Source organism: Sander lucioperca, chromosome 10 (genome assembly GCF_008315115.2).
Source record: "Sander lucioperca isolate FBNREF2018 chromosome 10, SLUC_FBN_1.2, whole genome shotgun sequence".
Taxonomy (NCBI): domain Eukaryota; kingdom Metazoa; phylum Chordata; class Actinopteri; order Perciformes; family Percidae; genus Sander; species Sander lucioperca.
The window spans coordinates 25,234,554-25,257,736 of record NC_050182.1 but is presented as its reverse complement, the minus strand read 5'-3'; the positions used below and the strand labels follow the sequence as shown (position 1 = coordinate 25,257,736).

General features: G+C 39.6%; 2 protein-coding genes across 9 annotated transcripts in view; both read left to right on the top strand.

Annotated features, from left to right (window-relative positions):
- The first annotated feature begins 7 nt into the window (after positions 1 to 7).
- On the top strand, positions 8 to 18,071 carry kcnj14 (potassium inwardly rectifying channel subfamily J member 14). 2 transcript variants are annotated; one of them, XM_031299420.2, is made up of 6 exons: positions 8 to 244; positions 8,245 to 8,418; positions 8,611 to 9,623; positions 10,020 to 11,878; positions 12,916 to 13,233; positions 14,561 to 18,071. In XM_031299420.2, exons 4-6 carry the CDS (start codon positions 10,826 to 10,828, stop codon positions 14,789 to 14,791), a joined length of 1,602 nt encoding a protein of 533 aa, XP_031155280.1. In that variant the 5' UTR covers positions 8 to 244; positions 8,245 to 8,418; positions 8,611 to 9,623; positions 10,020 to 10,825; the 3' UTR covers positions 14,792 to 18,071. The 2 variants fall into 2 exon arrangements, with proteins under 2 accessions (XP_031155280.1, XP_035862514.1); XM_036006621.1 differs by having other exon boundaries at positions 8,611 to 11,878.
- An 895-nt stretch (positions 18,072 to 18,966) lies between these two features.
- Positions 18,967 to 23,183, top strand: part of myh14 (myosin, heavy chain 14, non-muscle) — a 32,194-nt gene continuing 27,977 nt past the window's right edge. For 3 of the 7 annotated variants that reach the window (XM_036006098.1, XM_036006096.1, XM_031299421.2), the window contains exons 1-2: positions 18,968 to 19,288; positions 22,798 to 22,978. In XM_036006098.1, coding sequence (XP_035861991.1) covers positions 22,811 to 22,978 — 168 coding nt within the window. In that variant the 5' untranslated portion in view covers positions 18,968 to 19,288; positions 22,798 to 22,810. Of the gene's footprint in view, positions 19,289 to 22,797; positions 22,979 to 23,183 lie in introns of all 7 variants that reach the window. The other 4 variants (XM_036006100.1, XM_036006101.1, XM_036006099.1 and 1 more) reach the window with 2 other exon arrangements.

Sequence of the window (23,183 nt, the reverse complement as noted above, 5' to 3'; positions counted from 1 at the left end):
AATCTGGAAGTCCGGAGAGGCGCGTGGTTGAATGGGGACAGATAGCATCGCAACGTGAGCGCGCTCATCCACCACCTCTAGGGCTCGCGGACAGTTGACAGGACCGATATCTTAGGGACAGCTCGCACACGCTGTTTAATCAGTGCTTCTTTCTTTTTGTAATTAACCAATCGTTAAGGAACTGAAAGTAAACTGACGTCGTCACATCGCGCTGAATTAACGGGGGGGAACATGTCAACGGTCGGTAAGTGCTGACTGAATTTAACTGCGCAAGAAGTTGTCAAAACACCACTTTTGGATATCATTTTTTTTTAAAATTATTATTATTATTCTGTCGATGTTATATGGCGTTGCAACCTGTTAACCTCAGGGGAATTTAAAAGCATGAACTCCTAGTCTACATTTTATTCTGAAAAGCATCAGACAGAGGTGATGCAGTTTAAAAAATGTAGGTATTTATCACATCAGTGACACTGTGGAAATTCCAACTGTTAGTTCTGAATTTTGGTTTGTAGCGTTGCTGTTGAGCTCAAATAGGATTTGGAATATCTATACATATACAAGAATGCTCCTTAACCAAAAGGATGCTCCAACTGTTTTTTTCTCCGTTTTACTGTAGGCCTATGATTGAAATTCTTCAGTATTGCATTAATGTCTGGCTAATTTGACCTTACTTGTGCTGTGCAGGAGTGGAAGATGAATAAATAAAAGATGTTACAGTTGGGGGAACAGTGAAGCACTGACAGAGAGAGACCTGAGCAGATGAAATGGCCAGAGAGCTCAGTGTGCCCTGATTATTTAGATTTTAATCCTTTTTTGGTTTTGTGAGTTGTGAGAACTGATAGAAAACACATGTATTTTGAAACAGGTTTTAAAATGATGTAATGCTTCTGAAAAACTGAGAGACAAACCGCTTTGAAATACATGCATAGTGCACATGCATAGTTATTTTCTAAGGATGCTCTTTCGCAGTTTCTTTGCAAAATGTGCAGTAGATTGTACCCGCAGGCACATTTAAATCAAGTAGCAAGCCATTGCTGTCGGGTTTTCAGGGAGGCACATGGAGTAAAGAGGACGGACAAAAGTACAGTACCCGGTGCATAAAACCACTTAGGCAAGGAGCCAACCTAGGGCTTTATGCAATGCTCCTAAATTAACCCCTGAGCTTAGGGAAATATTTTGCATAAGGGACAAGTTTGAAACTTAAGGTAGTTTATGCAACCGGGCACAGGACTATAAGATAACTATAAGCACTTTTTCCTCCAGCTGATTCTCTTTTAAAAGGCGCTCATGGTTTTTTAAGACTTTTGTAAATCAAGCCTCAGCCAACACAACAGGCTACATTTATTCATGTTGATAATTTTAAGGTAACCATAATTCAAAAATAACTTATTTTAACCAATGAATACCATCCAGGGCAGTTAGCAAGTACAAGTTATAGCTAATGATGTGAAAGAATACTTGAACAATTTAGTGTTGCACTACTTCCATAAAGTTATGGGACATGGGAGTGACGGATAAAAAAAAATCAATGACACAGAGGCCAAGGTATCTTGCTTTTAGTCCTAATGTCCCTATTATGGGTCAAGCTAAAAAAAATCCTGGATACACCTCCTATAGCATACCCTATAGAATATTTTGCTGGACCGTCCCTGCTTGGTAAACGCCCACGTCCTTCAAACATCATGCCCCATTTTGTTTGTAGTCTCTTGTTTTGTTTTTTTTTTATTCCATAAGTAGATTATATTGCATAGGGCAAAGAGCTGTTTTTTTTAATGTTTTGTTTTGTTTTGTTTTCCAGTCAAGCCACTTTAACTTAGGATTTTGAAAAGAGGTGAGATAAATAATATGACTGTATATAATGATATTTCTTTTTGTGATACAATCTTGAAAACCAACATTGCAATTTGACTGCAGCATGGTTGTGTCCTTTCACTCCAGACATTTTACAGTAACTGCTCCAATTCCTGCATGTGGCATTTTTCCAATTTATGTTGACATATTGACTGTGCGTGGGTGTCGAATCACCTGTGTTGTGATACTATTGTTATCATGGGCAATACATCTGATGCTAACACCATAGTGTACTCTGTAAATTACATCCCTTGTTTGTGCTGCATTTCAAATGGAAATATAGGCCTATGTAAATTGAATCACTCAGTTGTGCTATTCTTAGGCAGATTGGGTGAAAGCAACTGATGCTGTCATGATACTGTATGTTATGGACCTGTGCAGTGGTGAGATCTCGCAGTTCGAGCAACCCCCTCCCCCCTAGATCTACAGTATAGTGACAGGTGATAATCAGTTCTTCCACCTTTACAACCCCTCATCATTCTGCAAGTTTTTATTTTCCCCCCTTCTTTTCTTTTTTCCACCTTTTGGTGTGTGTGTGTGTGTGTGTGTGTGTGTGTGTCTACTATATTTTCAGTGCATCAAAATTGTCAGTGCATCAAAAAGTGTGCTCATTAAGATACCAGCAGACACACTAATCCAGCACAAATTAGTGCATAATGAAGTTTTTCAGCCTCATAATTACAAAATGAGGGAAAACTGCAAAAAGGTCCACTTTTTGGAAAAAAGAACACCCCCTTCTACTAGGGTGGCTAAGAGTCAGTAATAAATGCTACCTTAGAGAAAGTTAAAATTTGTAATTAATATTTGAGGTCTAAGGAGAAAACTGTAAAAAGTAATAAAGTTGGGTCTAATTTATATAGTCTAATTAGTCTTGATTGTGTGCTTCTTAATGTTCTATTTTCTTGATTCGAAAATAATTGTGCAGAGTTTTAACCAGCACATTGCAACCTGCACCGTCTTAACTCCCCAGATTAACTTTTGGTCGTCCTCACACAATGACCTTGATTACTGCACACAGCTGAGGGACGGACGGCAGCGGAAAAGTTTCAATTAGATGGAATAAGGCCCGGTGCCAAGATGACTCCACACTTGTGCATATTATTAGATGTTTTTTATAAGTGTGTGTGTGTGTGTGTGTGTGTGTGTGTGTGTGTGTGTGTGTGTGTGTGTGTGTGTGTGTGTTGTTCATCAGTGAATTTAACCATAGATTCTGTAACTAACTTAACTAACCAACCCTAACCAAACACAATCAAGGGCTGTTTTTTCTTGGGCATTGTGTTCAAAATTATAATGGTCTTTGTTTCTTGACATACATTTCCAATTCATCTACACTTTTGTGGTAATTATAATTAAGACTACTTACTAACACACTTGGACAAAAAAAAATCAAATTCAATCTGATGGAATATTTGTGTTAAGCAAGTTGTTTCTGCAAGTTGATTTCCATTCTATGGTACATCAAACTGAAACCAGTGGCTGGCTGGAATGTGGTAAAATTAGTCAACTGTCTAAAAATATATGCAGTTCGTAGTAAATGAGCTAAAACATGCACAACACCATTATGGTTCTTTCAACTTCAAACTTTTTAAAGATATATAAATGTGCACGCGTTTTAAATTTAAATATTAATTAAAAACACCATCAGGAAAATGTCACCTAATGTTTAGTTATGACATAACATCCATTACTGGTTGGTGCTCTGGTGCTGGAACTATCATCTGCAGCTCCTGCAATGTATTAATGATGCCACCAGATCAACACTCACTAGAACTGTATTGATTGGTAAAAGGTCACTGCAGTTTTGTAATGTCACTGGGCATTTGTTTTATATGCACAGCTATTGCAGCTGTTGCAGTAGCCCCTTTGTGCACATAAAACATGATTAAAATCTGCCTTGTAAAGTGAAGTTTAATAGAATAATTACGGCTGAAATAAAGATGTAGAAAAAAGGCTCAGATAGAGAGCCATGTGACACAGAGAGATCCCGTCTGTGCCCTGGTTTCTAACCCCCACTGATCAATAACAAGTATTGATGTCTTCACATTTGCATTGTGACATCGCAATGTAGAGGGTCACTTTTGGTGGTTTTAAATTGTACAGTACATTGTGTCCACAGTGTTGATTAAACTCCCCATCATGAAACCATCCAACCAAATTTAATGATGCATGAAATAAGCCATGCAACATTATTTTGTGTTCATTGTTTTACTAAAACTGTTGTTTTTAGAACAAAAAAACAGGAAATGGGACAGTTCACATGTGACACAGGAGGTAAGGAGAATGACAAACTGAAGAACATACTTATTCAGTGCATTTTTCAATGACACCGAAATCATATTCCCTGCTAATCTAATCTGGCCACATAACACCTTAATATGGTCAGATAATCTGGATAGAAAGAGGACAGGGGAGGGAGAGAATACATGGTGAGAGATCCACAATGAAAAAAGACAGGTGGTGAAAGTGGATAGCTGTGGTCTTGCAGGAGAATTCTGAACGTGATCGTCAAGGTAGATCTTTTGCTTAAAGTTTTTGGATCAATGTAATACTTATTGCTAATTCAAACCAGTGAGGGTTGTAATACATTTAGAATGGCTTCAACAACGTTGTCTGTGCAGTCCCCTACAGCTGATTGTTGTCAGTTTTGCTCAAACATCAGTGGCAATTTAAAAATAATCACAAACCCTGGGATTATAAAGCACATTAGCTGGTTTATGTTTTCAGCAATTGTTGGGTTATCATTTTGCCAATGAGTGCTACCCAGTCAGTGCTTTATGTGCATTTGCTATGGAACCATTATCTGCTGCTAGACGACTAAACATTGATGCAGGAATAATTTCATATTCTGCATAAGATTTTTTGCTACAAGATTTTAGTTTATGCAGATGATGTGATTCAATTTATTTAGATTCTCCTAAGTAATCAACTCGAAATTAATAGTTAGTTATGAGTATGGCATTTTGGAGGTACAAAAGATCACAAATGGTAACCTCAGCTATCTCCCATTCATTTTGCTGGCCCCCATTAGGCTTTAAGTAATTAGTTATAACTTGTACAGGAGAAACTTTGCTCCTTTTCTTCAAGCTGTTAAAACCAACCTACTAGGTCTTATAGTCAGTCACTGTCTATTACACTGTAAGAAAAGATACACCATATCTACTCAATAAAAATGAGGCAACCGTTTACAAGCAATATTATTAATAAAATTTCACATGGTTTGGTATTGAGTAAATATGAATTAAATGAGACCCTTAATAGTTATCCATTTAATGAGTATATTCGAACAGAAAACAGTACAGAATTAATTATAACCTAAACAAAAATATGGAGTTGATTTGAAAAAGATAAACTCCCTAATGTGTAAATAGTACTAATAAAAATTAATTTAATTCTACACATCAATGATATATAATTGAGTAATAATCATCTACATTAATCTGCACATCGATTTTAATTTAATCAATGCAATTAATTAAATCTAAATATTCTTTCTTAGGAATAACTAGTCTATGGCCCAGAAAGTACAGAACTTAACAAATACTCAAATAAGAATTTTATTAGCAATTCACTTTTGTGCTTTCGACTCATTGTAGTAGTGCTGGGCAGTATACGGGTATTAATTTCCCATATGATATGAATTTTTCATATACCGTAATACCAGTGTAATGCCGCAGAGAACGCTATGGCCGAATTGATCTGTGAGTGACTTCAGAATGGGAGCCGTGTTAACTTCGTACCCTTCTCACTCATGGTTGTAAATTTACAACGACAATTAATAACCCACAACTAACTCTCTTTAATAGGATAAAATACCATAGCACACAACTATTTGTGACTTTAAAAATTTCTAACACTAATAATTTTACATTTAGCCTACAAATTTACACAGCCGAACGGCATGCTGGGTAACATTATGGCTGTTAGCTAGCTAGGTTGACAGGAAGTGCTTTTCAATTTAAATTAGCCTGATTACATTGATTTGAATTAACTCAATATTCTCTCTATTTGGGATTAGATAAATATAATGCTTATGTTTTATTTAACTACAATGGTTGGATTTTATTCCAAACATTTTTATTTGAAATGTAATTAAATATTTGCCTCAAAATCAAAAACACAATCATATTGAATATATTTTACCTAATACATTAATTCAAATCTACATGACCACAGAATAATTTCTTACAGTGTAATGTATAATGTTGTTTATACTTTAATGTGTGCTGTATCACTTTCAAATGCTTCTGGTGTTTAAATTATGGCATAAACAGGGTCATAGGTCAAGATTCAGGTAGTTTACCTTCTGCAGTAGGTGGCATATATTTTCTCAACAGTTTGCAGCTACAAAAGGTATAGAATGGTTTCAAAGCTGCAATTTAGTTTAGTATTAAATTAATTCAATTTAGTATTTATTATTTTCATTTTCAATTTATCTGCAGATTATTTTTTTGATCAATCAGTTCATTATCAGGTCTACAAAGCGTCAGAGGATTGTGAAAAATACCCATCAAATTTCTTGTTTTACATGACCAACAGTCCAAAATCCAAAGAAAAAAAATCACCTGAAATATAAGACGAGGAAAAGCAGCAAATTCTTACATTTAAGGAGATGGAACTATATAGAAAACATTTAAATTTCAATCATACATAATAGTTCTCTAGAGTGGTTTATTAATGACTCTAGCTCTACCTGGTTAGTTGTGAAAATCAATGAAAATCCCAATATGGTAAATGTATGCTAAATCTCATGCAAATGAATAACCTGTAACTAGTGTCAGAGGTAAAATAAGTTTAGTTAAAGGACCCATAAACATTAGAAGTCCCATCACATGTTTCAGCCTTTATCATATAAGGCACGACTGCGGATCAGATGCTGCTCTGGGGGTCCTGACAGTGTGAAGCAACAGCTTCACATACACAGTTTTCCCAGACAGCCCTGCATGTTCTTATATGAGAAGTTATTTGAGACATTTGCCACCTCACAAGGCTATGGCTAGCCAACACAAGGACACGTATACTCTCACATTGCCCACACACACACACACACACACACACACACACACACACACACATCCCTCATCACCTCCTCCAGCTACTGTCGTCAGTTGTCCGGTGACACTTCAAGCCAATCATAGAGATAGCAGACCTGAGAGTGTATTTAATTGGTGGTGTTGGCATGAGCTACAGTAGAGGCCTCAAGGTCAGGACCTGCCTCCTCACACATTTGTTCATTAACTGAACATTGAGCAACACGCGCCTTGAAATGTCTGTCTTTATTAATTTGTGGAAATTAAGACCTTAAAAGACCACATGTTTTAGTTTGAGCTCATTTCCAATAATGTTACAACATTTATTATTTCTTGTCTAGTTAATAAACAACCTTGATACAGTTTCACAAATGTTACTACATAGTAGTTAATTTATTATATTCATGCATGTTTGGTTGAACCTATTAAATCCTGGACTGGTCTGCATTCTTTTCACATACAGTAGAGGCAGTAGTGATGAGAGAATAACAGATGGATCTAAGAAAGATGACTTATAGAAAGTTTTATAGCTGTTTAATGCATGGAGTCAGTAATTTCCCCTCTTTTTGTTGTGTAAATTACACTGACCAAAAGGATGCTTTACATTGTTTATTTGTGGCACATGTTATGTCTCAGATTCTAGTGAAAGTATTGATTAGTTCCAACTCAATCAAGGTGAACACTATATTGCACTATATTTGTTGAGGGATACATTTGTTAGATTCAGTGCCGTATACTGCTTTTTTCTATATTATCCCAAATCCTGTAAATGCCATAACATATCCTGTGTGTGTTTTATAGATATTCTTGCTACCTTCTATAACAGTAGTGGCTCTTACGTAACTCCTCAGGGGATTTGCAAAACCGTCTGTGAGATTACCAAAGTCACGAGCGCAGCTGTAATCCACAGCATATCGCCATCTCCACAGCAAGACATACTACCTCTTCACCCCCAATCAACCCAGAGTCCCAGTTTATCTCAGTCCTTCATCTGAGCTACAATCCCAGTCTCAACCTTTGCCCAAGAAAATCCCCTCCAATTCTTCCAGTCTATTGTCTTTAATCCACTGTTGCTTACTTATCAACAATTAATCACCCTGTACCACTTGGTTTCCTGACCCAAAATGCCCTGCAGTTCAGTACTTTATGGTAACTGACCAGTCCTCCCTATAAAGTTCTACTCTGTATCCATCAATACATTGAAATATGTTGTGATGAATTTCAGCTGCCTTTCAGAATGCCCATTTTTGTACAGATTTGTGTCCTTAAGGAACAGAAATGATTTTCAGAAGATACATGGAAACAAATGACAAATGAAAAGACAAATGGAAAATAACGAAATTCTCTCTGTTTCCCTTTACAGGCTCCATTATTCCACAGGTACATCTGGGTAAAGTTTTTCCCTTTGCTGTGATAGAGTTTGGTTCTTCAAGTTAAGACTTTCTAAAGGAAAAGCTCCACAATATTTGACCGATTAAATAATCCAGTAACAATCCAAGGACTGCATGAGAGAAACCTAAGAGGACCACTACAAACAGTAGGTTTCGGATCACCATACATTTAGATATTTATCAGATTTTAATTGATATGAAATGTGATTATATATGCAATGATTTTAAGAGAGAAAGGTCTCTTTTGAGACAAGAAGTATCTGTTTCAGCACAGTTAATGTAATTTCTACCTTGCCTTTAATTGTCATCCTCTTTGTTTGTTCTCTTTTTTTTTTAAGACTGGCAGTGTGTTAAACAAGAAGTTCCTAAAGCAAAGGGATACAAAACAGACAATAGACATCTCAGTAAAGAGAACGGAAAAACCAGCAGACTCTTTCCTTGAATTTCCACCAAAGCCCATTGCTTTTACTGAACATGTGTCATAAAGGGAGGTCAACACATAAGCGAAGATGAACCCTTATGTCACTTCACACTTCAGAAGAGATCTCTTTCCCCATTTCCATTTGTTGTAGATTTTTGTCTAACCTGTTGTTACTGTTTGAATGAAATAGCGTTGTCTATATTTGTGCAGCTATAGCAGTAGCTCATGTCTATCGTTTTCAGTTTCTTTGTACTCACCACAGTGCAGGGTTACGGTTGAGGGTTTGATTCTGTGTACTGTTCCAAAGAGGATGTGGATACTCTGTATTCTTGTCAGGATTCAGTAGAAGAGTTCTCTGGAAATGGTTGGGCAAGGTAAATACTAACTACAAGCTTTTCATTTCCAGATATATTTGCACATTTCTCTTTTGCTTTATTTAAGCCTTTGTCAGTTTTTAAGAAGTATTTTTATATATTAACTTTGAATGCTTTTTAGATGATGCACTTCAAAGTTACTCAGGCATTCTTTTCGCGTTGCATCTACATGTATTATTCTTCCATTTTGTTTGGGGAAACTCTGATGTTCAGGTAGCCCTTTGTGATCTGGTTCAAACTGAGATGATGAGTAATAGACTACAATCCACAAAACCAGTTATGCTCTCAGCCACTTTAGTTCTCAGCCCTTCTCAGCTCTTCTCCTTCTGTGGCATACACCTGATCTATCTACTTTGGCGCCCGACCTCCAGAAAAATATAGAAAACTTCCTCAGGTAACCTGTGTACTTACCTTTTCCCTACATATAAATCTTCCACTCAAAGTTTAAAATACAAGTGGTGTTGAGGATAGATCAAAGTAAACTCTCTGTTGTTTTCTTCCCTTCTTATCTTATTTCATAGGCGATTTCTCAGCCGTAATGCTGAGCTGTAATGAGGTATGTCTGCTCTGAGAGACTAACTGTTGCATGTGATTGCTAACAGCCGTGTAGTTCAGGTCAATATTGTTCACACAACAGTCAGTAAAACAAGTCTTCACCAAATTGACAATGGCTGCTAAACAGATGTGCAGACCCTTAGAAAGAAAATGTGAAATTGTTAAAGCAGTGACATGATTGAACAGGAAATGGCAAACAAAACATGGATCTTTCAGTTGGGACCCTTTTGTTGAGCAAAGGTGACATTTCCTTGACAACTGCTATTTAACACTTAACGTTTGTACTATATTCAGTGCTTTATCCAAGACATATTGGCACTGAATTATGAAAGATGAATGATGACTGTTTGATGAACTGAATGTACTGTGCTCTTTGTTTCCACATGCCCATACCAAGGGGTTGTGACACTGGAGAGATCTTTGATTGTAAGAATTGGCATGTTTTTTTTTCTTTTTTGATTGCATGTTGGAAATGTTTTTATCATATTGTCCCATTTTAAGTTTAAGTCTTGTCACAATATTATAAAAGGTACAGTACCCTGTAACAAGCTGTACATCCTTTACATGTTTCCATCTCCATCCTCCTACTCCATTGCATTATCAGTTTATAGCTTTTATCAATTGATGCCTGCTTGAGGCTTCCCTTTTATTTGTTTGGAACTAAACAGAACCAACCCTGCATGCTTTTGTGATATCTGAGGTCCAACCAGCCCTGTCACTCCTTGTCAAAAGAGTTCTTGCAAACTAGGGGTCACAGAAAAAGACTCCTTGGGCTGCTGCTGACATCGTTGTTTTCAGCTCACCTCACTCAGTGAGTATGATTTTTATGGACATTGGTTGTTAATGAGTGCACCTGAGGATCTACTTTAAGAAAGCCCACTTTGTTTGCTGAGGGATCTATCACTGAAAAGATAGACTCTACTGGGAAACATCATTACAAGTCGGGGAAAGTAAGTGACTGATCAATGGCCTTCGAGGCAATTATCCTCTGGTTACTATTGGCCACTATGGACTTGCAATTATCTCTTCAATAAGGACTGAAAGACTGACTATGTTGTTAGCATCAAACATTTAATTGACTGTATCAAGATGCTTAATTGCCTCATCAACATTTGAATCCAGTGTCCTCCACTGAGGAATACAGTGTTATTGTAAACCATAAGAGAGAGGAGACTTTTTGTTTTTTATTGTTTTGGATTGTACATGATGGGAGCGGAACGTGTGAAACGTCGTTTCAGTGCTGTGGTTGACGGGCCAGTGGAGGAGGAGGAGGTCATGAGGCTGGCACAGAGTGCTGCTGACACGGCTAGGGCAGGGGGGAGTCCAATGGGGTCAGGGACCCCAACCAGCCCCTCCCCGACCCATGCCCTGAACGGCAAAACTCTACCTCTCCAGAGCAACACCAACAATGCACGGAGGCAGAGTGCCATTGGAGTTGGGGGAGACACAGGAGAAGGCGGGGTGAGAGCAGGAGGAATGTGCTCAGGACTAAGGAGTGAAAGAGGCAGTAGTGTAGGAGGAAGAGGAAAAGGCCGTTCATCCTCGGACCAGAATTCACTCTCTTCCCCCTCCACTACCAACCGCCGGCGCACCAGGTGCTCAAGCCGCCGGCCCCGACAACGCTTTGTGGGCAAGGACGGACGCTGCAACGTCACCTTCGTCAACATAAGCGAAAGGGGCCAGCGCTACCTTAACGACCTCTTCACCACCTGTGTGGACATCCGCTGGCGCTGGATGCTGATCATCTTCACCCTCTCCTTCCTTCTCTCCTGGCTGCTCTTTGGATTTGCCTTCTGGCTCATTGCCTCCGTGCATGGGGACCTCTCCATTCGGCTTACCCCCAGCTCAGGTTCCTTTCCGGGATCAGGAGAGGCCGGGTCTGGAGGAGAGTCTGATAGAGAGGTAGTGGTTGAGGAGCCGTGCTTCCTCCAGGTGAACAGCTTCATGGCAGCCTTTCTATTCTCCTTGGAGACGCAGACATCCATAGGTTATGGCTTCAGAAGCGTGACCGAAGAATGTCCCCTGGCGGTGATGGCGGTCATTTTGCAGTGCATTGTGGGCTGCATCATTGACGCCTTCATCATCGGGGCAGTCATGGCCAAGATTGCCAAGCCCAAGAAGCGCAACGAGACACTGGTGTTCTCTGACACAGCTGTGGTGGCGCTGAGGGACGGGAAACTCTGTATGATGTGGAGGGTTGGAAACCTACGCAAGAGCCACCTGGTAGAGGCACATGTTCGAGCACAGCTACTAAAGGTAAGTGGTGGGAGATGGATAATTGCCACGGTGAAAAAGGTCAGAAAGTTTGGCAATGATAAAAGAGAAAAGCCTTTCAATTTTTTAGAAAGAGTTGATTGGATGGTAAAACAGAAAAGCCAAAGTAAACAACTGTATCAAAAAACAGAGGTTGGAACTGTGAGAGATAACGGTAGAGGAAAAAAGGTTGCAGTAGAGAGAAAGAGGAAGCACTGAGACCATCTGGCCTGTATTTTGTGGACCGTAGTTAATGAGAGCTTGTTTTATTTTCCCTCAGGGGTTAGGAAGATTTACCATGGATTAACTTGCCTGCAATTCTTTAACTGAGAACCATTGTCCTTCATTGTCTCATTTTCCCAGGCAGTATGTGTGCTCTATGTGGGTTAGGTTATTGTACTGTATGTAAGTTTAGGTTTACCTTTCTGCCTGGCCTTATGTGGTTAGTTTTAAACATATTTCTTATTTTTGTGAATGTTTTGTCTTCAGTGTTGTGTGTGTACACGTATGTATGCTGTCAGAGTTGTCCGGAGGGTCAAAATCTGTGGAAAATTGGGGCTACTGCATAGACAATTTGATCTCTCTTAATAGCATGACCATGTCAAAGTTCAGAGAGGCAGATGGGATTAAGTTAGCAAGGATAAAAAAATACAATTCTCAATGCTGGGACCAGATTGTTCCATAGTAAGGGTTGGGTGAGTGATAAGCCTATGCACGAGTGGTATGACTAAAGACTTGCATAGTCAAATTCATCTCAATATAATAACCAAATACTAAGCTTCTGGGTCAGGGTAAGAAAAACAATTTCTAAAACTGACCTTAGGAAATGGCGTCAAGTGTATGTGTGTTGCATTTTATAGCCAGAATTACAGTAAAATTTTACTTTACTTTGATTATGTCCCGCCTGCCTTTGGCTGATGTTTGTTTCATATTGGAAATCGTTTCTTGTCTCCATTTAATATTTTCCCACGCACCATCTAATGTGGAAAGTTTAATGTATCAAATTGTGACTTTATTTTACTCTCTATTCCCAACTACAGCCAAGGGTGACAGAAGAGGGAGAGTTCCTTCCCCTGGACAATATGGACATCAACGTGGGTTTTGACACTGGCACTGACCGCATCTTCTTGGTCTCGCCAATGACAATTGTCCACGAGATCAACGACGAGTCACCTTTCTTTGAGATTGACCGAAAGACCCTGGAGAATGACTCTGAATTGGAGGTGGTGGTCATACTCGAGGGCATGGTGGAGGCCACAGCTATGACCACACAGTGCCGTAGCTCCTATCTGGCTTCTGAAATCCTCTGGGGACACAGATTTGAACCAGTGCTCTTCGAGAGGAAAGACTGTTACCAGGTCAGAAAGGAAGGATGGAGATATATAGGAAAAATATAGATCCTTACCTTCCCTTAATGCTATGTCTGAAGTGGTATATGTAGCAGTGTGGCTCTAGAGATGGCAATGTTGGTCAGTTGGTCCACTATCACCTATATTCTGGTGATCCCCTGACTTGTGCCATCAACAGGTCAAAATTTGAACGTCTAGTACTTTGGTTTTTGACCAAACACCTGCAAAACTGACATTCCCATCAGCCTCAGTTGTATTGGCTTATGTTAGCATGCTAACACACTACACTAAGACAGTAAACATGGTAAACATTAACCTGCTAAACATCGGCAACCCAAAATTTAACACATTAAAGTTTCTTACTGCTTCAAAGTCTCTATGCACTACACATCACTTAAAGAAAACTCACTTTTAAAGCTGATTCACCTGTTACCCAAATTAATTCCTTTTTCCACAACACTGGTGAAGAACCAGGGGCAATTGCCAGGAGTTGAGCAATTAATTAAACAGAGTCCGACGCAGTCACTCCACATAAAACTCACCAGGGCTACATTCACCTCTAGCTAACTTCACAGAGAACAATTAAGACAAATCAAATCACCAATCTGTTTTAACCAAATGTTCTATGTCTAGCTCAGCTGAAAACACATTACCGTGTCATTCACTACCGAGCTGGTTTGTAAGGCCGGCACACACACTGCCTGCGTGGCGTGAGCGTGGCGTTTCTGTTGCGTGTCAGCTGCGTGTCGGCTGCGTGGATTTTTCTATGTCTTTACACACCAGAAACGTGTCTGAGGCGGCGCTGCTGCTGCTAGCCTTGTCTGTACACATGTATGTTTCCCATTGATAAAATGAAATACCATGTTTAAACATAAATATATACTGATTTGATTACAGCAAAGACAACGTCGGCAGTATTGACAGCAAAATGGGCTACAGAATATTTCGTTCTGTATTGACAGGTGGAATTTTAGAAAATCAATTTTTTTTATTACATTTATAGCTGCATTTATATCAAAACCTAGAGACTGTCAAACATCAACATGTCATTTATTAATATGTATTCGTGTCAAAATGACATCTTTTCCTATTCTATTTTGCCTGGAAACACTTCCAACACGCTTGTGTGTCGCGTGAAAAATAGGCGTTGGTTCTATTTCTAGCATGCACGCTAGAAATTTGAGACATGCGTGTCACGCAGGCAGTGTGTAAGCTCTAACCTGTTAACATGGGAGCCGAAATATAAACGGACACGCTCACGCGACGCAGCCAGTGTGTAGCCGGCCTAACTGGTAGACTAACTGGTAAAAATTCACGTCTTCTGCCCTTTTTCCAGGTGGACTACTCATTCTTCCATCAGACATACGAAATCCCGAACACACCTTCATGCAGCGCTAAGGAGCTGGCCGAGCAGAAGTACATTCACAGCTCACGCTCGTCATTCTGCTATGAGAACGAAGTCGCTCTGCAGCTCGTCTCCCCTGACGATGAGCCTGGCCCAGACCCTGAGTGTCCCTCCCCACCGACCCGTAGGCAATCACTGGCCGAACATCTCCACTACAATTGAACCTGTTGGATAGGAGGCCTTAAAGGAAAAGAGATAGGAAGTTGACCCAGAGGTTTTAGAGGGAGAGGGTTAAACTGGTAGAAATTGGCAGACCAAGAGATACCGGATTAAAAGTTGTTAGGGCCAGTGTCAGGATAAAGGATAGGAGGCAACATTGTTTACAGTGATTGGACAGGAAACAAAGTCCAAAATAGGAGCAAGTCAAGAGATCCATTACAACTTTTACAAGTTTGCAAGATTTAGATAAGTACTACCATACAGATTAGATTGCACCGAGAAATATAAAGGAAATGGACAGATAGAGAGAGGTTTTGAGTCAGTATTTTATGGAGAAGGGTTACTACACTGGCTTAGTTGTCTGATTGGTCCTGGCAATCTTTTAGGATCATTGAAAACTTGTCTGCTAAGTCTCACATCTGGCCCGGCACTACCACAACACACCCATCTGGCTCTAATTCTTGACTGGCAGAATATACAGCAGCACCCCATGGTGGCTCTACTATGCAACTGCACCTCCAGTTTTATGATCTATTTGAGGTGGCTTCTGTATGAAATGAATGGTAGTGTACCTTCTGAGGTACAACTCAGGAATGTATTCCACTATGATGCTGAATTATCATTTAATGTTTTATTTGTGTATGGTAAGTATGGATAGTGCACATTTTGTGATACTTTGAGGTTGGTGGGGGGTGTTGAGGATGTAGTTGAGTATTAGGCTAGGCTACTTATAGAGCCAAAGCAGAGCAACAGTAGCATGGAGAAACAGCTGAAAACTAGCAGCGATTTTGAGCAGTTTCTTTTCCATGTTATGTTATGTATGTTGTTTGTTTTGGGGCTTTATTATGTCATGCAAAAAAAATGTTCACTGATTCTAACATTTGCTTTATTTAATCATTTTGTGTTGAGTTGAATGCCATGTGGCTAGGTCAGAGTAAGGATCAGAGTAAGCATTGTAGTGTTAGATACACAATGACAGATGATGTTGTCTGTGTCCAGACTAGTTAAATACTATACATTATTTCTTGCACTACTATCTACAGTATCTTCTCATGTCCTGTATTGCTAAAATCAACCACACTGTATTGTTTTGCTCTGTTACTTTTGGATTGTAGTAGTTAGTGACTGAGCTATGACATTATAATCTTTTAAGTGTCTTGGCACTTGGAAGATCCTTGATGGTTTGGACTAAATCCAACTTTAAAGGGGTTGCTCTCATCCGCTCTGTAAATGCACAGGAGGCCTAAAGTCACGTCCAACATCACTAGAACATTACTGAACTGAGTAGGAGAGATGTTGTGATGGTGGTGACGATGGTTTGCTGTTTCTGCATCTCTGAGAATAAAACATCTGTCTAACATCTGCACAAATGGATGAGGATTGAACTGGAAACTACACCCCATTCATAGAAAATTATACTGTATTTTTGTGCCCATAAAATCATGTTTCACGGTACTATGTTCTAATGTGCTACAGTTGGTTTCTCTCACGAATTGTGAGATCAGTGTAGTGAGTGGTGCCTTCATAACAAACCAGAGATTTTGCAACTGGCCCTTCATCTGCAGCAGTTAATTTCATGTTTGAAATGTACTTAAAGCCTATTTTTATTGTGTGTATTTTCATACTTCTATTTATGCAAGAGTGTTCATTCAATCACTTTAACATTTGCAGGATGTTGTTCTAAGTAGACAAAAATGTATATACTGTGAATCTGCTCAGTAACTGAGTAGTCTCAATAATAATCTCTAGACCGATAGCTGATGGGTTCCGAGATTGTCTCAATATGAACATGCACTGATAACATAAATAGATTTTTAGCTGTATTGTATTGTAGACTATGTAATAGTTGCTCTTTGTAGTTATATGACAAAGCACTTGGAATGTTCTTGTTTATTTTAGATCCTGTAATGATTTGCAGTAAATCATGCCACCATGAGTATTTAAGTGTTTGATTACAGAAGATGTTGGTAATTTCACTCAGTGTCAGGAGTGCAACATGATATTAAGTGTTGACCAATAATCAGCCTGTCCAACGCACATCCTGGGAACTTATTCTGTTTACTTTGCACTAAAGTAGTATATGCAGACTAAATATCACTAATGACGCTTTACAACAGCACAGTTGTTGCTGGATCAGTACACATTAACCTCAAGGCATCAATCGCAGTGTTTCACTTCAGTTATTGAAATTTTTTTTTTTTTATGGTTACCCCAGGGCGGGTGAGGTATTGATTGCATATAATCTGTTGCAATTAGTGTTAGTATTAGTGTTTGTGTTCTCCCTTACACTTCTCCTTTATGGCTACATGTTCTATTTATAGGCTGCATGGGTCATGCCGTTCACCCTGCCTCCACTTGTAACTTGAACTTACTGCACCATCACTTTAACTACTATAGCGCTGTTTAAGAACCCAAGAAAAAAACAGACAGATGGATTATGTGGTAATTTCACTCCTTAGGATTTGCTTCTCACAGTAAACACATTTTTTTAAATCATATGTATATACATAGTGTAAAATACATAGTATACTGTAATAGATACATTATTATTAATAAATGAGTGACATGAAACCAATAAAAGCTGTTGCTACCTTTCTCAAGTTATTTTTCTAAAGAGAAAGGGAACCCTTTCTGCTCCAACACTGAAATGTAATTTCAGAGCTGCCTTAGGCACAGAGCACTTCTAAATGCAACTGAACTGGTTGTAGAGCAAATAAAACACGGGGATTGAATTGCAATTATTGGTTGCTTCTTTATTTATTCTTCTTGTAGCTCACGGGGCAAACCATACTGACCATTTTAGATGGAAAGTGTAATTCATCACTACTCTCATAATCCTTTTTGCATTTACATTGAAGTGCTTTAAGATTTAAACAAAACATTAAAAAAGGAATGCAGGTTATGCATATAATGTCCTCATTCTTACAACTTGCTGCCATAGATTAAGACTGTTAGAAACAAACCAAATGACCAAATCTCGTTTGATCAAACATGTCAACTTTCTTTTTTCTGTGTAATGTCCACAACTCTATATTTTCACTGATAGCCTTGTCTGTCACAGAATACAGTCTGAACATAAACCTTAACCAAACAATTGTGGAAGAATGTTAAAACTGTCTGATGTAAATTAAACACTAAATATCTTGAAATGACTGAATTGTACAACTTTGACAGTTAAAGTTTTGATTTCTTTTTATTGTGTTGTCAAAATGACCTGTAAACTTCTGCAAAAGTCTATCACTGCTGATGAATCAGGAGAATAAAACGCCCCTTGTGGAAATAATATTGACCCTAAAATAATCTTTATAACTTGCTATGAAAAAAATTACAGGACATATAGCCTGCCATTAAATGGCAAATGATCATATACACATATAATTCCACTAGTATTCCTAAAAAACTACCTATGGCTTGCAAAAAAAAAAAAATATATATATTATTATGATGGCCATTACACAGATTAGACACTTACAATACTGCTAATTGTATAGTTTAATTTGACTAAATAAATATAATTTAAAAGTTAAGATTCACTTCCTTTAGCTCTATGCAGAACTTTGTTCTTTGTGTGTGTGTGTGTGTGTGTGTGTGTGTGTGTGTGTGTGTGTGCGTGTGTGTGCGTGTGTGTGTGTGTGTGTGTGTGTGTGTGTGTGTGTCGAATATATATTTTTAGCTATTTATTTCACCTATATGGCATATCATAGGCTATAAAGCATTTCATAATATTTAACTATGACGTCTATGATATTTTATACATTGCTGTAAATATTTACCATAGCCCCACAAGCCTGCATGGTACCTCGGGATCTCGGGTTCAGTCGGATTTTCTGGGATGATCTGAATCACGCGCCTGGAGTCAGATCATTCCAACTAACCCGTCGGTTGTTTGGTTGGGGATTCAAACAAATCCGATCCCAGATCTGTGTCTGCGGACACTCGCCGCCACTCAGTGTTAAACAAAGGGCGCGCAAATCTCCCTTCTCTAGCGCGAGAGTGCCGCACAGACACCTGCTGCAGCGCTCCAGTTGGCTGTTTGACCCGTCAGTCACAGTTAGCCCCGCCTCTTGTCCGTTAGCATTGGTTAAAGGCGGAGACTCTTGTGCTACCGTTAATACCATTCGTCGCCGCACTTGTTTTTTGCCAGTTTTGGGGCGGAAAGTTCTCGTGGCATTCATGAGGCGGGTCTACTGCCCGGTTGTAGATTTTTATTGGAGTTATTTCTCTCTGAGGCTGGACCAAAACTCGTTTCCTTGTACCTGGTTGGTCTCCTAGCAGGAAGTTGCTCTCCTGGGCTGAAGCCGTCGCCTTGCCCTCACTGCTCTCTGTTTTATTCTCATCGAGTAGTGAGTGCGGCTCCACCGAGAGAGCGGTGCAATGATAAAAGCCGCATATGCGGTAGGCTGCTACACACCTATCAGGCAGGAAAATACCCACAAAACAGCCTCACCCCGGTTCTCCTCGCACCACAGCCTTATCCACGACTCAGAGCGGAACCTGAAGGTGAGAGATTTAATTGCCTTTACTCTAATCCAACTCGTAAATAGCCAGTGTAATATCCTGAACGTATCATATTTCAGTGGAACTGGCTAACCCCGCTAGGTTGGTCTAAATGCGGTGGTATAACGCCTAAAAATGAAACGTTGGTTGGACTAGAGGCGTTCATATTGGTTTGATCTTTATGTTCGCTTTCAAAGAGAGACTTCGAGATGACCTGAAGTCTGGTCAAGAAAAACTGTCTGCCTAATGGCCATATTAAAGGGATCTCGACCCATATAATTATAAGGTATTGGCCTACTGTGATCTTTGTGTCATATATACCTAGCTTTTTTTCTCAGTAAAAATTGCTTGGTTATGTGGCTGCCACATGCATGCGGTTCACAGTCAATTACAGGCTGGGGCCCATGTGATTGTTCATGTCTTATGCTGAAGGCGTGGTTGCCTCTGTGCTGGAGCTACAGACCTAAAATGCAGGTAATTTATAGGGGTCACGCCGCAGCTGTACTGATCTGCAGCCGCACTGTAATTATCATCATAGCCAGTGGATTAATAATGTCACATCTCCTCACTGTCTCTGAAGTGCGCATATGTCACAATATCATCACCGATGCAAAGCTGAAGAAAAAAGGCGTCTCCTGCTCCCCCACCCGTTTAACACACGCACAATCACGCGCAGGCACCCACACATTAATCACACACACGCACACGCACACACACACACACACACACACACACACACACACACACACACACACACACGCACACACCCACCCCAAAAGACCCCCGCAGTGAATGACCTCAGTTCAGACTCTGAAGGTATTGTCTGTGGGCTGCTGCTCAGTGTTGCTATGGAGGAGAGCAGACAGGTTTTGGCAACTCCAGCTGCTGCAGGACGAGTTTGCTGGTCAGTCCAGCCTGTACTGCGACAACCTGTGTGTGTGTGTGTGTGTGTGTGTGTGTGTTTTAAGTAAGAGAGTGAGAGAATGAGAGGGAGAAGACTTTGCTTTAGGGGAATCATTGCCAATGATGGGAATCGGCAACATCCTACACTGCAGCTAAAGTGAAGGCATGCAAAGTCTTCTTCTATAGTCACTGTTAAAGCTGATTTAGGAATAGGGCTGCTTATTTTATATTTATGATGATGATGAAGTATTGCCTGTGTAGCCAAAGCCTGATATAAAGTTTATTCCTCTGTACATAGCTCTCCACTGTTATCCAATAATTATTAAACACACATCATTCAGCCACACCAATGCACTGGGTGACATGTTTCTTCATTACCATGAACAAGAAACTAGATTATCTACAAAACCCACATATCTCGCCCTGAGGTAAACACTTATGTCAGGGATCACATATTTTCCATACTGAGTGGCTGGGTGGTGGCACCGTCTTTGTCAATGTGTTTACACCACACCCAAAGTCGTATTGGAGTAACAGGTATGGTTAAGGCAGGGTTAAGGACAGGGCCCTGTCATTAACAGACAGTGGGAAAAAAATTAAACTGTGATGCACAGCAGGAATCAAGCCAGATGACATACCTGCAGAGGCATGGAGACGCCTAATAGTTAACAGGCCGACACAATAGTATACCTGTCTGATCAGTCATCCGCTGCGTTTACTTAAGTACCTAGTGCCAGCTCATTCCTCCATAAAGCCTCATTTTAAGCATCATAATTGATGCCATAATTTGCCAAATTTAGATAATCAGATTCCATTGATTCAAATGAACCTATCCAAAATAACTGTCTTTCCAGTCTCCTAGAAAAGTAGTTGTGTGTAGAAATATGTAATTGCAATTAAATTAGTCTGTTAATTAGACTGTGAGCTGCATGAATGTCAATAGTCTTGTGCTTACATACAGTAGAGTGTTATCTGTATGGCTGCAATTAACATTTTCAGTATTGATTCATCTGATTATTTCTTTTGATAAATTCTTTAGTTTTTTGAAAGTCAGCAAATAGCGACAAATGCCCATCACAAGTTCCAAGATAACATGGTGGCATTTTAAAATGACTCCGTTCAAAACCCGAAGATATTCTGTTTACTATTGTAAAAAACATAGAATATTCACTTTTGAAAAGCTGGAACCAGTGTATGTTTACCGTTTTTGTGTAAAAAAAAAAAAAAAAAACTTAAATTATGATTCAATTGACTAAATAGTTGCTGATTAATTTTCTGTTAGTTGACTATTTGTCTCAGGTCTAATTATCTGATATCTTGCACTGCACATGGGTGATAATTAACACTGAATGATCATTTTGGGCCATCCTGGACAGAGCAGCAACTAGCCCATCTAAAACAATGTCACTCCTCACTAGCCTCATTGGAAAGTTGTTCTCCACCGAGAGAACTTCTCTCACAAAATCACTGCTGAACATTGTCTTAGTTGTCAGAGCAAATCTAAAAGCATCCTGTTGTAGCGCTACAGTCACTCTGACTGCAGTAGGGATCGACCGATAATTGCTTTTCAAGGCCGATACCGATTATTACTAGTTAATTAAACTGATACCAATATTACCAATATTTGAAACCGATATGCATTTACAGTGAAAATGAAAATCTTTAAGTCAAAATTAGGATTTTGGAATGTTACAAACTCCAACACAAAATGTTGTTTAAATGCTTTAAGAAATTATTTAATAAATTAGAAACTTTAAACATAATACACAGTAAAAGATAGTCAGTGTTGTGGGCGGGACATTAAGTAAGGCTCAATGGTGAGTGAAACGGGAGCAGAGGGACAGACACAGAGCTGTAGCGGAGCCAAAGTAGTGCACTTTTTAATTAATTAACTTTATCGGTTATCGGGCAAATAAAACGGCGATACAGATAATCGGCCAGGGCCGGTAATCAGTCTATCCCTAGACTGGAGGTTGCCTTCATGTTTTAGAGTAGTAACCACTTCTACCTACTGTCACCTCCTCTTTTGCAGGATACTGGGTCCACTGTGTGCACTGGTTCTCAGCGGGGGCTTCATTAGAGTTTTATCTCTACTGATTGGGCTGTAGTAGGAGCCTGCTTTATATTTTTCAGTTAACAATAGATTCAGTCCATTTCTATCCTCTCTGCTATCCCACCCTTTTCCCCTCTTCTTCGCCATCCCTCCCCCTCTCACTGTCATGTCAGTTTACTTTGTCGATTGATGTATCTCGCTCTTCTTCCATCCTCCACCCCTCCACCCACCGATCTCTCTGTCTTTCTTCCTCCCTTCTTCTCCTTGATTTGCTGTCTTTCAATTAGGCCAACCCTGACCCAATCTCAGCTGGATATGGCCTGCATAAAACTTGCGTGCTGCTACTACTACTCTTGCTTTGTGCGTGGCTGCACATGATGTATGTGTGTCTTGACACAGAATCACATCAGTGAGTGTCACTGTCCGACAGTCCTCAGCGCTCCAGTTTTATGTCTCCCACAAGACAAGAGGCCTGTGATGTGAAAAAATGGCTTAACGCAGACTCACTTTTTATTGTTCATCTTTTTTTTTTGCCTCCCCTTTTTTCCTCTCACAGTGCCAGTAGAACCATGGCCAAGCCAACGGGGGGCGGTGTCAACGATGTCACCCGCTTACTGATATCAGGGGCGGCACAGCCAGGGTCTCCCACCTCCAACTCTATGTTCTCCGCCGCCAGCCAGGCCGACTGGGCGGCTAAGAGGCTGGTGTGGGTGCCGTCAGAGAAGCATGGCTTTGAGGTAAGGCGGGAGAGAAATTTATGACTTTTTGTTTTTTGTTTCCAACAAGCACCAACATCTAATTAAAATCAGACTGGATGTAAAGAGATTCAACTTAAATTAAAGTTGAATTTCAGGGCTAAATGCCATCTATTTTTACAACTTGTTTTCCTGTTTCCTACTATATAAGTATTAATCCTCTGGTGAATAATTAGCTCCAAGTGTG